The sequence below is a fragment of the Anastrepha ludens genome, chromosome 3 (genome assembly GCF_028408465.1).
Source record: "Anastrepha ludens isolate Willacy chromosome 3, idAnaLude1.1, whole genome shotgun sequence".
Classification (NCBI taxonomy): Eukaryota; Metazoa; Arthropoda; class Insecta; order Diptera; family Tephritidae; genus Anastrepha; species Anastrepha ludens.
In genome coordinates this window covers 54714657-54734625 of record NC_071499.1, presented here as the reverse complement: position 1 = coordinate 54734625, position 19969 = coordinate 54714657, and the positions used below count along the sequence as shown (strand labels likewise).

The window sequence follows — 19969 nt, the reverse complement described above, 5'->3', positions numbered from 1 at the left end:
TTTGGGATTTTTTAAGCGGAACAATGAAATAAATCTAAATTCTGAGAAAATCCCTTTATTTTGCGTGTCATAAAATGTATAAATTATTGTTTTTAAAATAATGTCAAAGAAAATGGCGACGGAGCCTTTTTTCAATTTTTAATTTACGGTGAAAACGAAGTTTTATTTTAGTTATACGTACATACAGTGGCGGCGGCCGTAGCCGAGTGGTTTGGTAGAAAAAGTGTTTCTATTAGCGGCCGCCCCTCGGCAAGCAATGGCAAAACTCCGAGTGTATTTCTGCCATTAAAAAGCTCCTCACAAAAAACATTTGCCGTTTGGAGTCGGCTCAAAATTGTACGTCCCTCTATTATCATTAAAATAGGTACCCATATTTTCCCATAAATCCTTCTTACATTTGAATATTACCTTCCTGACTCGCTTCCTTAAATCTCCCTAAAGCAATTCCGAGTCTCACGGCATGTATACCTCGCGGACAGTGCCCCGTGAGGACGCCCACGAAATTTGAGTGCTGAGATTTTGTCATCCTCAGAATATTTCTCGAATGCCTCCGATCCACATGTGACTAGAAGGACTTCACGACCTTACAAGTTTGTGTACTTGCCCAGCGCTCGCTGAGTCAACCAGAAGCCCATATTTCCAGGAGTAGACCGCAGGTGGTTAAGGGAGTCTCCTTTCGCAAGGAAACTACCTCTCACAGGCTGAGGTTAGCAAGCTCATCCGTCTCTCAGTTTGCCACAATGACCAGGTACCCAGATTGAAACCAGGCATTCCCTGACCAGTTTTGATTGCACCACAATTGAGCCCAGGGCCCTAATTGCTGCTTGGCTATCGCAGTAAATATTTACCTTCTTAACAATTGTTACGCAAGTGAGGAGCCAATCAGCTGCTTCTATGATTGCGGCTACCTTTGCTTGGAACACACTGCAGTGATCCGGTAACCGGAATTTGAGTCTGATGGGGAGCTCTTTGCAGAATACTCCTCCTCCAATCCTTCCGTCCAACTTCGAGCCATCCGTGAAAAGGTTCACCAAGCCCTGTCCCCAAGTGTTGCACCCAATCTACTCCTCCCTTGATGGTATATGGCACCGAACCTCTTAGGCTGATTGCGGTACATGCAGCAGCAGTTTTGCCCACGATGTATACAGGTTCCACATTTAACATTACATTAAGCGCAAGAGTACGAGTAGTTCGAAGCGCCCCCCTGATTCCAATCAGGGCAGACCTCCAGCTTCTTTACCGGTGTCATTCTCTCCAGTGAGTTCCACCAGAGTATGACTCCATAAAACAAAATTGGCTTTATAATGGTATTATAGAGCCTAAATACAACTCTAGGCGAGAGGCCCCATATTTTGCCCATGCCGCTCTTGCATCCATATAGGCTTATATTGTTTTGCCTTCCTTACTCTCTCCTCAATGTTAAGTCTCCACGTTAGCTTACTGTTAGGCCTAGGCACTCCCCCTTATCAGAAAGTACCTTTTGAGGGAAATTAAGCTCTGGGTATTTTATATTTCCCCGTGAATACGACGAGCTCTGTCTCCGCTGCCCAACGAATAACTACATCTAGATCGTACAGGGTACCTACAAGCCTTCCTCTAACCATTAGTGCTTCGTCGTCCACGTAGGCAATCACCCTGCAGCCCCTCCTCACCACCTCCTCCAGAGAAATGACGAGAGAACACCGCCTTGCGGAGTGCCCCTACTCACCTACCGGCCACGATCGTTCTGTCGCTAAACATTCTGTAAATAAGTCTGGTAAGGTCGGCTCCAACCCCCAGTTTATCCAGAAACGTAGTAATTGCTCTTCGTAAGGCATGTTTTCTAAAAAAAAACAATTCCCATTTAAAGTTGAAATCAATGCATAAGAATTTCAGTTTGAGTTTCAGATTTGAGTTTCATATGGAATTTTAATAAAGGTGATGGTATTTATTCAATAATTTTTAGTCGAACTTTTTGCTCAAAATATTTTCATGTCGTCGTAGGATGAGGTTTTTGACTCGTATTCTTACAGCCCTTAGTTTGGTATATCACTATTCAGGGAAAGGTAAAGTTTTTTCTCGTTTTGAAACGAAACAGAGGTCTGCGTGACTGTATCCAAAAGCACGCAATTATGACAAAAATGCGTGCATTCTGCACTCCTTCACGTAGAATAAATGTTGTAAACGAATTCACTGCCAAAACTGCCAAAAAATATTATCGATCGTCATTGCATTCCTGCAGATCCTTCTTCTTTATTTTTCCAAAACTAAAATTACGAATATGACTCTGGAGTACCAGTTTTGAGTCACTTGAATCCATAATGAAGAAAATATCGAAATGAGTTAGTTATCTCTTCCTTTTAAAGAGTGAAAAAAGAAATATACTTTTAATGTTAAATATTGTAAAGGGTTTTTCAATTGGCGCGTGTCGATTTTGGCGCCCTGTGGCAGCCATTTTGTTTTGGTGACATCTGTCAAATCTTTTGTTTATTATTCAGTTGTTTATGCCAAATCATCATGGCAAGTTACACGATTGAACAGCATGTTCAAATGATAAAACTTTATTATCAGAATGAGTGTTCATTAACGCAAACGTTGCGCGCATTGCGCCCAATTTTCGGTAGACGTGGTGGCCCTTCCTATTTCTTATGGCCCATATTGAACCATATGGACCTAGACGACATGTGGTTCCAGCAGGATGGCGCTACGTGCCACACAGCAAACGCCATTTTATTCTATTTCAACATCTACCCGCCCTTATTGGAAAACCCTTTATTTTATGTTGATAATCTGCGGTTTTTTGCATTATTCTCGCTTTATCAGTTGAGTGTGAAAAGGGGCTCGTACTCGAACATAAGTATGCTAACTATGTACGTATGTATGTGTAGACACGTGTATACTTATATGTATGTAGTATCGAATCGCCTCAAAGTGCTTAAATAAAAGAACTATTCAGTTTAACCGCTCAGTATTCAAAGTTCCCTCAGTTAGATAGCTGAAAAGTTAACGTCTGTTTCAATTGTGCGCGTGGGGAAAGTACGGGCAACTTAGTTGCAATTCTTACAAGTGCACTTGTGTAACTTACATTATAAAGATAATATTAAATTTATAAAGCAGATAAGAATTAAACCACGTAAGAGTAGAATTTTCGCAATCGTTTTGCACAGAAACTCTCTGTCTATAGTGAATAATCCACAAAACAAAAAAAAAAACACATTTGATAATTTGTTTACTGTTATATTGACTGATAGCAGTGTAGAAATAATCAATTGTTGATTGTAAAATTGATAATTAATTGCTGGTGCTTTAATCTTACTCATTGTATCAAGCGTTTTACTGAAGCCACCAATACTTCTTAAGTGGAACATTTAGTGCGCATACTGATGTGATCAAATAGGAAGGTGAAACTGCCAACCGAAAAATATATTGTATGACATGTATTTGAGTCGAATCTTAAATTGAAGAGTCCCTTTCAAATTGATCACATACTAACTAATAAATATGTATATGTGTCTTAATTTACTGAGAAATATTATTGTAGACTGCTGTCAAAATGAGCCCCTGGAAGGATAATGAAGAGATCGAAATATTTCGTGAATACCTGCGTATAGCCAGTGTACAACCGGACATTGACTATGGTAAGAATGATTAAAACATTCATACAAGGTGAAGTCCAAAATAAACAAGACTGAGCTAAAATAGAAACGACGGGGGCTTTGTTCTGAAAACTTCGAGTTTATTTATTCAAAATAATCCCCTCTGGCTCGATATACCGTTTTGCGCGATCTAAAAGCTTTTCGAAAGAAAGAGTGTTTCAGATCATTGATCGGAATGCCCTTCAGGATGTCTGTACAAGCCTTTTGGAAGGCCTCTACGGACGTAAAACGTTTTTCCATTTCATGGCCAAATGCTATTTTCCGAATAGGTAGAAGTCACAGGGACCCTTATTAGGCTAATATGGTGAGTGATTGATGGTTAAAAAGCGATTTCTAGTCAAAAAATCAGTCACAAGAGTGGATCGATAGATGATGCATTATCATGCAATAAGCGCCAACTTCCTTCTTCGCGGTATTCAAGACGACAACAACGCTTCAAAACGCCAAGATAGAAAATTGCATTGACGGCCAAACTGTCAATGCAATTTTCTATCTTGGCGTTTTGAAGCGTTGTTGTCGTTGGCATGACCTCTTTGTGGACAATTCCCTTGAAATCGTAAAAAAAAAAGAGTATCAACTTGATTTTTAACTTCTCCAAACGCAATCTTTTGGGTGGGAGCTCGTCTGAGGCCTTCCATTTGTCACTTTGACGCTTAGTTTCAGGTTCCCGTTTCACCACCAGTTACAGTCTTGTAAAGGAAGTTCTCTTCTTTTTTCGCCTCTTTAATGAGGTCTTTCGAATGTTTAATTCTGAGCAATTTTTGGTTCTCAGTTAACTTGTGCGGAATGAAACGTGCACAGACCTTTCGTAAGCCCAAATGATCAGTTAAAATGCGATAAATCGATGTTTTGGAGACATTCAATTCCGATTCCATTGAAATTTACGAACGATGGAGTGATTACTGATTTTGGGCCGCCCGTATGTTCATTGTCATTTATGTCCTCACAATCATCTCTGAAAGGTGTAAACCACTCAGGAACTCTGGCACGAGATAGGCAACCATCTCCATAGAACTCAATCATTTCATCAATTCAAATGTTTCGGTAAACTTTTGACCGATTTTAAAACAAAATTGGATATTAGCTCTTTGTTCGAAACTCATTTTTGTACCGATGACACAAACATACTGACACTTTAGACGCAATAGCTTCGCTTCCGCTGAACTGAATGTCACCAAGCTTACACCGGGAGTCAGCTAGGATGTCACTTCCAACGCACTAAGTCATTAGAAAGATAGCACCATCAAAACCATTTTTATGACATCAGTCTTGTTTATTTTGGACTTCATCTTGTATAAAGTTTTTTTTTTCGAAACACGGAACCTTTTTTTTTCAAATAAAATACAAAGAAAAAAATTGGCTGCTTTTAGCGTGCACATGTAGTGTTTGCAAATAATTTCGAGCAAGTGCCAGCGCGACCGCATTATATGGTCTAATTTTGTGCCATTTTTCCAGCATAGCTAAAAGTCCTTATCTCTTTAATAAACGGCCGAATGTTAACTTTCAAATGTATTAGCATAGTGACTAACATATTGACCAGTAACTTGACGTGCTCTCACAAAAATTGATAAGTATGTATGTATAAAGGAGTGACAATTGTCATAATTATGAAAACTGTTATATTTTGGCATGCAGACAGAAATTCGAAACAGCTGGCAACCGTCGTTATTATTGTTATGACCTATAGCCCTACAAGACAGTGCTGAGCCCTTTCGACAAAAATTCCAACACATTTACAAGTATTTTAATATATTAGTATCCAATACATGCGCATTATCAGAATGGCATATACAACATTTTTTACTGGGGAAATCAAATATTTCATTTGATATTCCTTTCCCCTTGTCGGGGTAAATTCTACCTCTCTTTTACCAATAGCAATTTCATATAAGTGAAAAACATATCTACTGTACTTTAAATGGCAAGACAACTCATTTGTTTGCTCAAAATTTGGCTGTTCTGAAAAAAGTACTAGTGCGAAAATTTGTTATGTTTGTTGTATGGTCGCCATAGCCGAATGAAAATGCGTGAGTTCGGACTTCCGTGGATGAAACACCGAATTGATATGTAAGAGTTTTCTAATGAATACAAAAAAATATTAACTTTGTATATTTCAAAATCAACATTTTATGATAACGAAAATAAGCAGTTTTTGCCATCAGTGCTGATTACTTTTTGATAACGAAAATGAGTAGTTTGATTATTAGTGCTCAGAAGTTTGTGATGACGACAATGAGGAGTTTAGTTGACAGCAGTTATTACATTGTAAGAATAAAAATGATTAGTTGCCTTGCCTTTTAGAGCATGGTAGATATATAATATTTCTCAGTTATAAGAATTAACTGTTGGTAAAAGAGAGATAGAATATCACACCGACAAGGGGAAACTATCAGTACTTTCCCATGGCTAGAACGAAAATGTGTAGTTTCATGAGGATAGTGATGATAATATGAGTGCTTATATGATAGTCAGCTTTCTTGTAAGGTGAGGACACTATTATAACGCTGAATCGGACTACTACATACAAATGCCCACACAAGGTGATTTCGCTATAGAGCCGATTTGTTTTTTCTGGCGAAATAGCAATACGAACGTAAACAAACAAATAAGGCAACAACAATGAAGCGGGGTACTTTGATATTCAAATCACAAAAACCAAATACAGGGTGGCTGATGAATTTTGCTACATTAAGAAACTCAAATAACTTTTTTTTTAGTGTATGGAATTCATTTATTTTTTTTTTCAAGTTGAAGGTCATTAAATTTTATTAAATGTAGCTTAACTAGTTTTAAAAATAATTGAATTTAAATGCCCCCATGCTCGTTGACACAAGTGCGGCATCTTAGTAAAAAGTTGTTCATTGCTGCTTTGAGAATTGCGACAGGAATAGCCGCAATTGTTGCCCGAATGGATTGTTTTAGTTCATCCAAATTTGTTGGCCTTGTTTTATAAACTTCTTGTTTACATAAACCCCACAAGAAAAAGTCAGGTGCAGTAAGGTCAGGCGACCTGGAGGCCAACGAAATTCGTAGTTTCTTGAAATCAGTTTATTGGGAAATTTTCGTCACAACTCTGTCATAACAGTCTGGGCTATGTGAGACGTTGCCCCATCTTGTTGAAATCACACAGAGTTGAAAGGAATTCTCTTTCGGCGTAGTTCTGGATAGAAAAATTCTTTCAGCATTTTCAAATAACGGTCTCCAGTAACCGTAACGGTGTGACCATTTTCTTCAAAAAAATAAGGCCCGACAATACAGCGTGAAGAAACCGCACACCACACTGTCATGCGAAGAGGATGCAATTCCGTCTCGTGGAGTATCTGTGGGTTAGAAGTACTCCATATTCGACAATTTTGTTTGTTCACATTGCCGTTTAAATCGAAATGGGCCTCATCAGACATGAAAAGGCAGTTTAACATGTTTTGGTCTTCTTCCACCATTTGCAGGATCTTCTGGCAAAATTCCAAGCGAATCGGCAAGTCTGCTGTATTCAGTTTGTTAACCATTTGAATTTTGTAAGGAAATAAGTCTAAATCTTTGTGCATTATTGTTTGCAAAGACTGTCGGCTGACACCAAGTTGAGCAGATAAGCTTCTTGTTGAAACCCTTGGATTGCTTTGTATAGCTGCAGCTACAGCAGCGATCGTTTCCTCCGTCCGAACTGGTGGGTTTCGCTGATAAGGCCTTCTTGCTACTGTTCCTTGCTCAGCAAAATTATTCACCAGTCTCATTATGGTCCATCTGCTCGGGGGATCGCCGCCAAACATCCGCCTGTACTCTCTCTGTACCAAAACTACGGACTCCAGTGCGTGATAGCGGCGGACTATCCAAATTCTTGTTTGCGTGTCCCAGTTATCCATTTTAATAAATTTTAAAGATCAATCTGCAAATTAAAACAAAAATGGAACAGATAACTTAAAAAGAAAAAAAGTTATTCAATTTTTTTTTGGTAGCGGCTTTCATCAGCCACCCTGTACCTTAAATGTTGTTGTTGCTCTGGCAAAGTCACTTTTTATGAACTCGCCTTTATTTGTAGGCTCCATTTCTTTCCTTTTTTAGACTCACCAAGTGAAGCCAAGATCTTCTCCACCTAAGCTTTCCAACACAAGAGAAGACTTCCTCTTCGCCGTAAAGCGCACACAGCTCTGACTGCATTTACCTTTATAATTATTGCAGGGCTAGTACTGCCCTTCTTGTCTTTATTATGCATGTATGCAAGGCAGATAGATTTACAAAGTCTGGCCAATAACTAGAACAAAAAAAAATTGTGATGGCAGCCGAATTCTGCACGACAGTTGACATGTATTCACACACCCGTCCAATAACTCGTTGCTCAGATGACAACGAAGCCACATGGGCGAGACTGTTTTGATTTTTTTCATATATCATTAACACAATTGCACGATCATTTCACACTCGTCCAATCAGTTAGACATTGTGTTAAATTTTTTTGTATATCACTAACACTATCTTAGTTTTTTCGTAAATAATTCGGTTCGTGACTCCAGTTACGTCAGCCTATCAACTGATTCTGTCAAATTCACTGAAAGCCGGACAACGGTCTGTTATTGACCACACCTTCTCAAGTTTTTCCCCGATGGTATGTAAGTACATTTGGTACAAAGCAAAGGGTTTTCGGTGGCGCCCTACTATCGAGTGACTTCTTTAATCTGATGTTAGAGAAGAAGCAGTTCGCCAAGATATCATCTTTTCTAGAATCGTACTATTGCATCCACTCGTACGTGGCCTAGACAAGGCTATAAAGCTCATAGCGGCGTCAGCAGGTCAGCGCCATACAACAAGTTGATGACTAACTTATAAGCTTCTTTAAATAAAGTGGTTTTTGTTCATCGTGAGAGGAGTTATCAATAAAAGTAAAGAAAGTCCTCTACTACTTCAAACAAACTTTAAGGGCGAAAATACTCATCTCAATTTGCCATGAACTATCGAGAGGCAAAAACTTTTTCTACCATTCACTAACTAACTGTGTTTCTTCTTCGAAGTGTGTTTCGTTTCTACGTTCATCAAATAATGTAACAACTGAAAAATACTTTGATCCTTAAGTAGTTTGATAAAATATAGGAATGCTATCGTCAAATGAGTCCTCAATTCGTAGCTTTTCATAACTGAATATGAAAACAAATATATCTACTTTTAGCACCTATCGTGGAGTTCCTGAAAAAACAAGCCACAAATTTGGGATTACCTATTGAGGTTTATCACCCCGGCAGTCCCAGTAAACCAGTTATTGTTATAACATGGGTGGGACAACAACCAGAATTGCCAACAATTGTTTTGAACTCTCATATGGATGTCGTACCAGTGTACCCCGAAAAGTGGACGCACCCACCCTTTGCCGCTGAAATTGATAAGGAAGGTCGGATTTTTGCACGAGGTGCACAGGATATGAAATGTGTGGCCACGCAGTATTTGGCAGCGATACGTGCCCTACGAAAGAGCGGTGTCACCTTGAAACGCACCATCCATGTGATATTTGTACCAGGTTTGTAAAATGCAAACAAGTTTAGGAGTTCAAATTTTGATTCTTCTCTAATTGCAGACGAGGAAATTAGTGGCGAAATGGGAATGAAGGCCTTGGTCAAATCACCAGAATTTAAAAAACTAAATGTGGGATTTTGTCTGGACGAAGGCATTGCATCTGTAAATGAAACTTTTTCACTTTTCTATGCCGAAAGAAGCCTTTGGCGTGAGTTATATATTTATGGTTTAACTGGAGGCAGATGCTAAAAAGAAAAGAAAAAACAAAATTAGAAGATGTAGTATTTTTGACTTGAGTGCACGAAGCGCATCTACTAAAGTATTATTTTAATTTGATTTATTATATTGCATTTCATTATATTTCAGATGTCCACTTTATCATTAGTGGCACTGCTGGACATGGTTCATTGCTGCTCAAAAATACAGCAGGTCAAAAGTTTCACTATATACTGAATAAGTTAATGGAATTTAGAAAACAAGAAGAGGATCGTTTGGAAAATGATAGTTCTTTGACGATTGGTGATGTGACAACAATCAACTTAACCATTGTTAAAGGCGGTGTGCAAAGTAATGTGGTGCCACCCACAATGGAAGCAATTTTCGACATGCGATTGGCGTTAAATGTAGATCATGACGATTTCGACAGACAGGTGTGTACGTAACTATGGTTAGGCTAGGTTAGGTTGTCCCCTATGGGACACTCTCAGACTCATAGCCCATTGTGAATTGGAATTAATTATGTGTTAATATTGTGATTTTTTCCTTGTAAGTACCTTGAAAGGAATTGAAGATGTAATATTTTCATGCAATTCCATCACCTGGAATTGCAGGTGTAGTTTAGTTTTTTCGATTCCTCAAAGAAATTGTAAAAGTAATTGAGGAGCTGAAAGTTCAATCACGAAAGTTTGTCGTTTCCAAAAATTAAGGTAGGAACCCTACATTGGACATTTTTTAGCTTCGTCTACTGATCCTCTGTTCGAATTTCTAATTGGATCAAACCATTGAAGTTTTACTTCAGAATGCCACAATTGCACACTGATTTGCGCAGATAAGGTAAAATATTTCTCAAATAATTGATGTTGCTTCAGGTGGTATTAACAATACAATTAATTTTAGTTCAGATCGTCTCCAGAGTCAACTAGGATCCCATTTTCACCTTGCAAATATCTGCTGCGTCAGCAAAAGGCTTCATAGCAGCAGCAAATGCTCTAAGTTACAGGAAATTGAAGAAAGCGATTTCAATTCATAAGTCAATAAAAAATTTAATACATTTTTTTCGATTATTTTTTATATTACTTTGAGGAATCGAATGGAACTGAAGGCAAAATGATTATTTTCAATTGCATTCAAGGGAGTTAAAAAAAATGTATTGAATGTTCAATTCCTTTCAAAGTATATATACATATATTATTTATTTCTTTTTAACTAAATAGTTTTATATTGGCGAAACTTTGCAACTTCGCGATCGGTTTTAAATTTAACAATTAATTCACAAAATAAAATCTTGGATTAGGTGAAATAATTTCTTGTTTTAATATTAGACTTGGCAATTTCCGCTAATAACTTCTATTTGTACCATTTTTTACATTCAAATATTAATTAAAATTTATTTTTTAAACCGTTCGCAGTTTGTTTCTGCTACCATTTTTACCAAAAAGCATTTAATTTGTTCCACTTTATTCACCTTCTTAAATACAACCTTTTGTAAGGGAGTGTCAAAAATCGAATGTCACTAGTGAACAAATCTTTAATAATTGAATCACGCGTAACGAGTAAAGCCCTGAAAAATGTAGCTGGCTTTAGAATAAATGTTTTTGAAGGCGATACAAAACTTAAAAAAAATTATCTTAATCTTTTATTGAAAAATTTCTTATATTTGTAACACAAGTTGCACCTACATATGTACTATACATATTTATATATCGTTTGCCGATTTCTCACCACTAAAGTTACATACTTTTGCTTAGGCCCTTAATTGACTATTATCAAAGGTTACCAGGCGCGTGTCTCTTACATAACTACTCACACCTTTTTGTCTCACACGTATTTTGATTTCATATCAGCCATCTTATTTAGACCCAAAGAGTATAAGTGGAATGTTCTTTGTTGCTACCGGATTAAATTCAACTTCGTTACATTGAAGGCTAGACAAACACTGTACATTTGTTTACATCACTGACATGCAAGGCATCACCCCAAACAATACTTAATAGAATTTCGTTAATAACTGAAAAATCACATGAGTTATAGTTGGGCAATACTTTCAGCTAGTCAAATGTCAAATGTCAATCAATGATTTTGCAATAAAAAATTTCCTATTTTCTTTTTTTCTTGATTTTTGATAAAGCTAAGGACGTGGTGCACAGAAGCTGGTGGTGAAATCGAAATTCAGTATGAACCAAGAGAGCCAAAAGTGGAGGCAACAAAGTGCGATAATTCCAATCCTTTCTGGATAGCCTTTGGCAAGGCTACATCGGAATTGTATGTTATAATTTCTTTCTTTCATTCTATGTTTGTTTTAATCTCTCAAATTAATCAAAATTTAGGAGTCTTAAAATCCAGCCACTTGTTCTCCCCGCCGGTAGTGATAGCACTTACATTCGTGAAATTGGCATTCCAGCGCTTGGTTTTTCTCCCATAAATAATACTCCGGTATTACTCCATGATCACGATGAATTCTTACAAGCCGACGTCTATTTAAAAGGAATTGAAATTTATAATAAAATTATATCGGCTATTGCCAACGCATAAATCATTAAATAAAATTTTAATTAAATTAATTAAAAATAGTTGCAAATTTTAGTACCTGAGGGCATCATTTTTATTATAATAAACGCATAGAGGAGGAAATGTATTCAAAAACTTGTTTGGCATTCGTTTAATATTTTTCACCTTTATGGTACTCTAATTACATGATTTCGCTTTTATGGTACACGGTTTTTAAATCACAACAAAAAATTTGTTTTGGTTTTATTCTGGTAGGTGTGTGCGTTATGCCATTTACCCGTATCATATTGATGAATGTACTCTTTGAAAAGCTCGTTCAAAGTTACCAAACGCCCCCTTTTCCAAACGTCAACCGCAAATATTAAGATAGTAGAATTTTACGTGAGGAAGAAGAAGAAAATCTTCAAAGTCATTTGTTCCCATAATTATGAAAGTCATCTTAGTCAAAATTTCAAAAAAATGAGTATTACTTATTTCACATCCACATTATCTTAAACTATATGTATTTAATGTGATTTTCACGATATCGTCAAAAATGAACCTATAGATAGTGGATGCATTCTCAACGTTATACGGAATTCATTTAGTGTTAATTATGAAAGTGGTCTAAGTCAAAAATTTGAAGAGATTACATATAATTTATATTTACTGAGTGGAAAAATCCAAGTATGCAATAATGAGAAAGAGAAATTACATCTTAAAGAAAGTCATGATGTATCATACATTTACAAAATATCGAAAGAGCTAGGAACTGTCTTGCAGAGTACCAGAAAAACGCCAAAGAAAATTCCAGCGAATACTATGGATTCTCATTTAATTTACAAAAAGCACTTCCGCACCCTAAACTGTCTGTTTCGTTAGCCCATAATATAAGCGAAATATGCATGTTTATAACTTTTTTTTGTTTTTTACATCCCAATTTTTATTACATCTGTCCATGGAAACTTAGTTACTTTTATAACTTGGGTGCGAGATTAATTGTTACTTGAAATCAGCATTTAAATGGCATGCTTCAATGAATAGCTACATAGCTTACATTTAATACATATAACGGGTGATTTTTTAGCTATTATCTCTTTAAACAGTTGGTTTAAACAGCTGACGCACGTTTCGTGTTTTGTTTCACTGTCAAACATCTTCAGTTTGGTCTAAAATTTAACCATGAATCATCTTACAAACGAACAACCCTTGCAAATCATTGAATTTCATTATAAAAATGCGTGTTCTGTTAAGAAAGTTTATCGCGCGCTTCTTCCATTTTATGGTCAGTTTAATCGATCCACTGAAGCGGTTATTCGAGCTATTGTGACTAAATTTAGAACCAAATTTACATTATTGGACATCAAACCACCAACACGCTTACGTAGAGTGCGAACTGAAGAAAATATCGCAGCTGTATTGGCCAGTGTTAATGCTGGCCATCAATTATCGATCCGTCGCCGTTCGCAGCAATTGGGCCTCAGTTACTCAACAACGTGGACAATTTTGCGTAAGGATTTAGGTGTGAGGCCTTTCAAAATACAGTTGGTGCAAGAATTGAAGCCGAACGACCTACCGCAACGCAGAATTTTTGGTGAATGGGCGCTTGGAAAGTTGGCCGAAGATACACTTTTTTATCGAAAAATTGTGTTCAGCGACGAAGCTCATTTTTGGATCAATGGGTACGTAAATAGCAGAATTGTGGATTTTGGAGTGAAGATCAGCCAGAGCTACCAATGTATCCAGAAAAGGTCACAGTTTGGTGCGGTTTATGGGCTGGAGGTATCATTGGACCGTACTTCTTCAAAGATGCTGCGAATCGTAACGTAACTGTGAATGGTGAGCGCTACCGTGAAATGATATCCAAATTTTTTTTGCCCAAAATGCAAAAGCTTGACTTGCATGACATGTGGTTTCAGCAAGACGGTGCCACATGCCCCACAGCACGCGTAACAATGGACTTGTTGAGAGGCGAGTTCGGTGAACATTTTATTTCATGTTCGGGTCCTGTCAATTGGCCACCCAGATCGTGCGATATAACGCCTTTAGATTATTTTTTGTGGGGCTATGTTAAAGTTCATGTCTATTCAGACAAGCCTGCTTCAATTAACGCATTGGAAGACAACATTAAAGCATTTATATTTTTTCTGAATTTTACGTGTTTTTTTTTGGAAAACTTTCCTATAGCTCTTAAAAAATCACCCTTTATATATATATATATGTATAAGTATCCTGGCCTTGTCCTGGATGCCAAGCTTAGCTGGAAACTTACCCTAAGCAACAAAGGCTCTAAATGATCTACAAACGTCTAGCAGAAAAACCTTGGGTCTGTAGCCCAAGAATTCTCAGATGGATGTACATCACGATAATAAAACCAATGGTGACATATGGAACGGTTGCTTGGCATATTATTAAGATCGGATAACAACCACGTCCACTTTTTATTTTTGAAGACTAAATTTCTAATTACTCATTGCCTATTAATAACCAGACCAAGTTAAATTTTACTGAAGTGCGCGGGGGTGAGAAGTTCCATCCGTACCCAATTTAGCCTTTCTTACTTGTTTCTTTAAGATGTTGCGAGTTTTGATATCCACCTCAAGCAACTTTCTTTCGAGCGCACTCTCGAGATTTACTGTCACTCGCTCAATTTTCAATATTTCGCAATGAAAAATTTGGAGAAATTGTTCGAATGTTGCATTATTATACTAGAAATTTATTAAATATCTGCATTGGCAAAAACAAAAAATTCTTGAAAACACAACTTTCCTCACCGAATCAACCTTACCCTCCTTAAATCGGTGGGATTACACTGTTAGAGTATTTTAGAACAACCTCAGCGAAGGTAGCAAGTCCCCTGATAAATGCTGCCGAAACTGATCTGTTGTAATAAGCCACTACTCGATTAAAGGTTCTTACTGATATTTCTAATTAACCTCGCAGGATCCTTTAGCGAGATACCATTCAAGTCGTGCGTTTCCAGATAGGGTGCTCTAAAGAGGTAATACCCGGGGTTAGTGAGAGCTGCACAGTGATTTATTATTTGTTATGCTGCTTCCTGCTATTCGTCACAGAGCCTACAATGATATAATAGGCCTAAATATGCGAGTAAAACGATTCCGATCATCAAAGCGATCAATATTAAAAAAAAAATTGTAAATGTTTAAATCTATTTGTGTCATGTGGAGATCCAAATGTTTTTATACATGTCTGTATGTGTATTTGTATGCGCACATAATTTTATTTCTTTCTCATAATAGGTATTTAAGGATAAAAGCTAATTAAGAAGTAATGATTTACAAAAATTTATATTAGTAGTTATGCCAGAAGATGTTGTCCAATACCTCCAACGATGGTTATGCTCCTTTTTTGTACTATTCGATGCATCTACATATTTTAGCATCATCTAACGCCCTATATGCTTCTTCCAGTGCTTCATCAACAGCGCCACTTAATTCTAAATAGAAATTAATTTTCCTAATTGATTTTATTGCTAATAAAAGAGTCTTTCAAATGTCTCGCCTAGATGTTGTTTTAAAGCACGGCTCTTAAAATTTATATGTGAAAAATGATATCATTTAAATGTTCACCTTAAGCACGTCCACAGGTAATATCCGCCAAACAGTTGATTCATGAATGACTAGTCGTTGAGAATGTCGAGATATCGACGTTGAAGGTTGTTCAGCAACACCTTGCGCTACAGCAGCAATATTCTCAACAGAGTGTACAGTTTTTGATCTGTCAGTCCTTTTTTCTATTTTCGACAGAATCATTTTCTTGAAATTTTTTTATCAACCTTAAAATTGTCGACTCAATCGGATGATTTTTTCCACAAAAAATATCTTAAAGATCAACCATTCTAATAATGGGATTCAATAATTTCAACGCGTTGTTCTATCGTGTAAAATTGCACATCTGCCTATTTGTCAAATGTCAGAGATGATATAAAAAAAGTACTACCTAGAAATTATTCACTACTGACATCTAAGAGCCACTTTTGAAAGACCCTTCATAAGGTAACATTCAACAAACCCATTTCGTCTGGAACTTTTTTCTTAGATGAACTTCCCTGACTAGGCTCACTTCCTTTACCAAGCACTAGTTGTTTTATCAAATTCACGGGAAACGGAAATATTATATTTTTGTTTTGATCACCAGAAATAAGACTTAATGTTTGCAGATAACGTAACTAGATAAGCCAGGTTGTGATGAAAAATAAAGAAAAATTATTTACTAATAATCTGTGATTCTGTACAAATATACCTGCAGCGCTACGGGATTGGAAGCCATTACATCAGATGCAGCCCTAAGGGCCTTGGAAGCGCTCAGTTCGCCTTCCGCGGAAACTACCTTTGCTTTCGCCTCTCTGATTGCTTCAGCTTCGGCAGCCATTGCTCGCTGCAAATTCAATGGCAGGCGGACATCCTTGCTGAAATTCAAAGATTATTTTATATAATATGAACAAGAAATACAGCTCTGTTCTATTATTTTTCCCTCATCTCAAAAAGGCTAAGCTCTCGACAGTGACTAGGAACTTTGCAATCACAAACCATGGAAGGCGCAATTCTTCTCAGTTCACAGACGTGCTTCCCGCATTTTAATCTTAACCCCGATCTAGAGATGATACGTTAGATAGTGATAGTTCTGACGAATATTACTTTGAATCTGATAAGACGGAAGATGACGGCATTACTTCGTCAAGTGAAAGTGAAATCCGTGCAATGAAGAGTCCACTCAGGCATTATAGCATTAGCAGTGATAGCAGTTTGTTTATAATTATTTTTTTGATTTTATAAAAAAAATTTCTTGTATTAAATAAAGCCTTAGTTTTTATAACATTCAACGTATTTATTTTCTTTTCAGTGCACTCCTAAACCCATCGTCCTCAGCGGCTCCGTCCCCAAAGGGTTAATATTTGTCCTAGCAGCAATTTTTGATTACAGGCATCGGTTGTTGCAAGGCGGAAAAATACTGGCAGGTTTGCTTTAGGAACCGTTCTGAGCTATTTCCGCTAAGAAAGATGCAAGATTTTCTTCTCGAAGTTGTAAGTATTGGATATGGAAATATTGCCAGAGTAATCCAAATGCAAATATCCTTTTTAAAATAAATTATAACAAACGTATACATCATATAAGTGCATTAGGGATTCATTAAAAATGTTCACATTCCGTTTTGTCCGCATTTCACTCCATCCTCCAAAACCAGTTTATCGCCAAGATGACTGATAGACACAATTATCGAACTTACTATTGCACAAAAGATCGAATTTTTTAAAAGCTGTGTGCTGCAACACAAAACGCCCAAGAAATGTTGATAATCATTCACGTGTTAACGAATTGCAATCTTGCGAATGCAGTGCTTACTTTCAATAAACACTATGTTTGGGCAATCCACTTTGGAAATAAGTTTTTAATATTTCCCGAAGTTCAAGCTTAAAGCGACCCACTTCGTTTCGCGAAGCTATAATATCATAGCTGAAAGGGAAAATGTTGAACCCTCAGCATTTATGTAAAGCATAAAAAGCAACTCGTATTCGGTCCACTCTTTTTAGCTATAGATTCAAGGCAAATTTATTAATAGCTTCGCCTTGTATAGATTAGTTCAATTTACATTCGCTGTATTTAAGTTTTTAGGGTTCTTACAGTCAAGCAAGACAGAAGGTCGATGGAGGTCTAATCGTATCTAACATGTCTTTGTCAAATTCTTCTATCCCTGCATTGTTTCAAAAATGACGCCCAAATTTATTTTCACGATAACGCACAGAAGAACCCTTTTTGTATTTTATATTGACCAAAAAACAAAAATCGGCCGCCGTAGCCAAATGAGTTGGTGCGTGACTACCATTCGGAATTCAGAGAGAACTTAGATTCAAATTTTGGTGAAAGACCAAAAATGAAGAAAAAGTTTTTTCTAATAGCGGCCACCACTCGGCAGGCAATGGCAAACCTCCGAGTGTATTTCTGCTATGGAAAAACTCTTCATAAAAAATATCTGCGTTCGGAGTCGGCTTGAAACTGTAGGTCCCTCCATTTGTGGAACAGTGTATTCTTACTTTTGTATGATGCAAAATGGTGGATACCGAAGAAGTCAGGTTGATGAACTGATCGATCTTTCCAAAAGCATGAACGTAGCATTCATGCATGAAAAAAGCATTCAGAAGAATACGACTGGGTTATCTTGATCATGTCATATTTACGGACGGTGATGCTTAGCTGATCCGACATTCATGACTGTTAAACAACGACAATAATGTCGCTTGGCAGCGCAGATGGCAGGGTCAAGTTGAGAGAGAACTGTCTCCGTAATCAATTAAATAAAAAGTAATCAACTGCAGTGGCAAATAAGGCAGAATATCAGCGCCCTTGCATACCGCGCAGCAATTGTATAAATGATAAAGGAGTTGGTTACAGCTTTCGACAATCTAAAGCTCAATATTCGGTTTGCGGTTATAAACTTCTTTGGTGGGAAATTGCTTGTTCGTACTTTCTAACATCATCTTGGTTTCCTCTACTTCTATGTACTCTTACTCACATTTCAACACGTTCCACATACACTCCCCATGGTGTTGTAGCGGATTTTAAGATTGCTGCCATAGCCATCGACACTGAATCTTTTTCGGACATCAATTCCAAAACTTGCTTTTGTCCAGCTATATTGCGTAGTGTCGCCTGCGCCAGCATTCTGGTCGCGAAATGAACTTGCTCCACTTGTATTACGGCTAGCAATGGATCGAAAATTCTATAATAAACTGCTGCATCAAGACTAATTGTTACGTGATCCTTTGTGAGAATTTCCTGCGCTGGTACATCGTATGATATCGTACGCAAGTCAACTCTTACACAATAATCGACACATGGGATTCTAAACACAATACCAGGACCACGTGCTCCACCACGCCTGCAATAATGCCATAAATTTTCGAATTACATGGAATAATTGAAGCTTTAAAGGGAAGAAGACAACGGAAATGCATTGGTATACGCACTTTAGACGGCCGCATCTGAATATAACTGCCCTTTTATATTCTGGCATAACAATCAAAGATAAAAATATTGATATTGGAAGCGTTAGTACAACAAAGAGAAGGCTTATGAAAACGATGGCCTGTTCAATACAGCTTGGTTTTTGATTTTCACCTGAAAATATTGATGACCTTCTAATTACTGATTCATTTATGTCTGCAAGTGTATGATCTCACTTGTTGCAAAATATCGAATTTCTCTTCTGTTACGATTCATCTTTAATCTGCTGACAATTTTGCAACACAAATTGAATTAAACAATATTTCGAAATAAAATAATATTTTTTTTATTATTTTGATGTTTTCTTTAGTTTTTATTTTCCTATTTACATACATATCGAAACTGTATACCTAAGAAAAATCAAAAATTCGAAAAATTCAAATAAGGTTTTTAATTTACTATGCATCCCCAAGTAAAATAAAAACACTTCGTCTTCTTCTTCTTAATTGGGGCGATATTGGCCGAATTTAACAAAGCGCGCCAGTCGTTTCTTTCTCGTGCTAACCGGCACCAGTTGAACACACCAAGTGAAGTCAAGTCCTTCCCCACCTGATCTTTCCAACGCAAAGAAGACCTTCCTCTTCCTCTGCTACCACCAGCTGGTACCGCATCGAATGCTTTCAGAGCCGGAGCGTTTGTTTCCATTCGGACGACATGACCCAGCCAGCGTAGCCTCTGGATATTTATTCGCTCGCATTGAAAAAAACGACACACAACACACCTATGGAAAGTATTCAACGTCTTGCATGCGTACTCCTACGGCAGCACTCGAAAGAATACTCAACCTACCACCGATTGACATTGCGGCAGAAGATCTAGCAGCTAGATCTGCCGAGAGACTTAACGCAACGGGTGAATTTACCTGTAAAATATTAGAACATAGCTCAATAGGTATGAGCTATCGGACCAATACGGATTATATGACTCCGAAATACAATTGGGTGAAGAGATTCCGAACAACAATAAAATAAAAGGGGTGGAAAAGAGGTATGAATCCTGCCTCCAACACGCTTAATATATTTACTGACGACTCGAAAATAATGGACGAAGTAGGTGCAGGAATTTATTGCGCAGAGCTGGACATCAGGTGGTCAATTAAGCTCCCTG

General features: G+C 37.3%; 2 protein-coding genes across 5 annotated transcripts; one reads left to right on the top strand and one right to left on the bottom strand.

The window, feature by feature from the left end:
- The first annotated feature begins 2941 nt into the window (after positions 1-2941).
- On the top strand, positions 2942-11904 carry LOC128857977 (aminoacylase-1-like). 4 transcript variants are annotated; one of them, XM_054093845.1, is made up of 7 exons: positions 2942-3112; positions 3521-3617; positions 8794-9138; positions 9196-9342; positions 9501-9784; positions 11482-11615; positions 11681-11904. In XM_054093845.1, the coding sequence occupies exons 2-7, from the start codon at positions 3533-3535 to the stop codon at positions 11883-11885; spliced, it is 1200 nt and encodes a 399-aa protein (XP_053949820.1). In that variant the 5' UTR covers positions 2942-3112; positions 3521-3532; the 3' UTR covers positions 11886-11904. The 4 variants fall into 4 exon arrangements, with proteins under 4 accessions (XP_053949820.1, XP_053949823.1, XP_053949824.1 ...); XM_054093848.1 differs by having other exon boundaries at positions 2942-3118; XM_054093849.1 differs by having other exon boundaries at positions 2944-3015.
- Positions 11905-15063: 3159 nt separating this feature from the next.
- Positions 15064-19183, bottom strand: LOC128857976 (band 7 protein AGAP004871-like). Its single transcript, XM_054093844.1, has 6 exons — positions 19039-19183; positions 18826-18976; positions 18372-18737; positions 16104-16269; positions 15873-16029; positions 15064-15297 (listed from the first exon to the last, which is right to left on the bottom strand). The coding sequence occupies exons 1-6, from the start codon at positions 19076-19078 to the stop codon at positions 15215-15217; spliced, it is 963 nt and encodes a 320-aa protein (XP_053949819.1). The 5' UTR covers positions 19079-19183; the 3' UTR covers positions 15064-15214.
- Between the last annotated feature and the right edge of the window lie 786 nt (positions 19184-19969).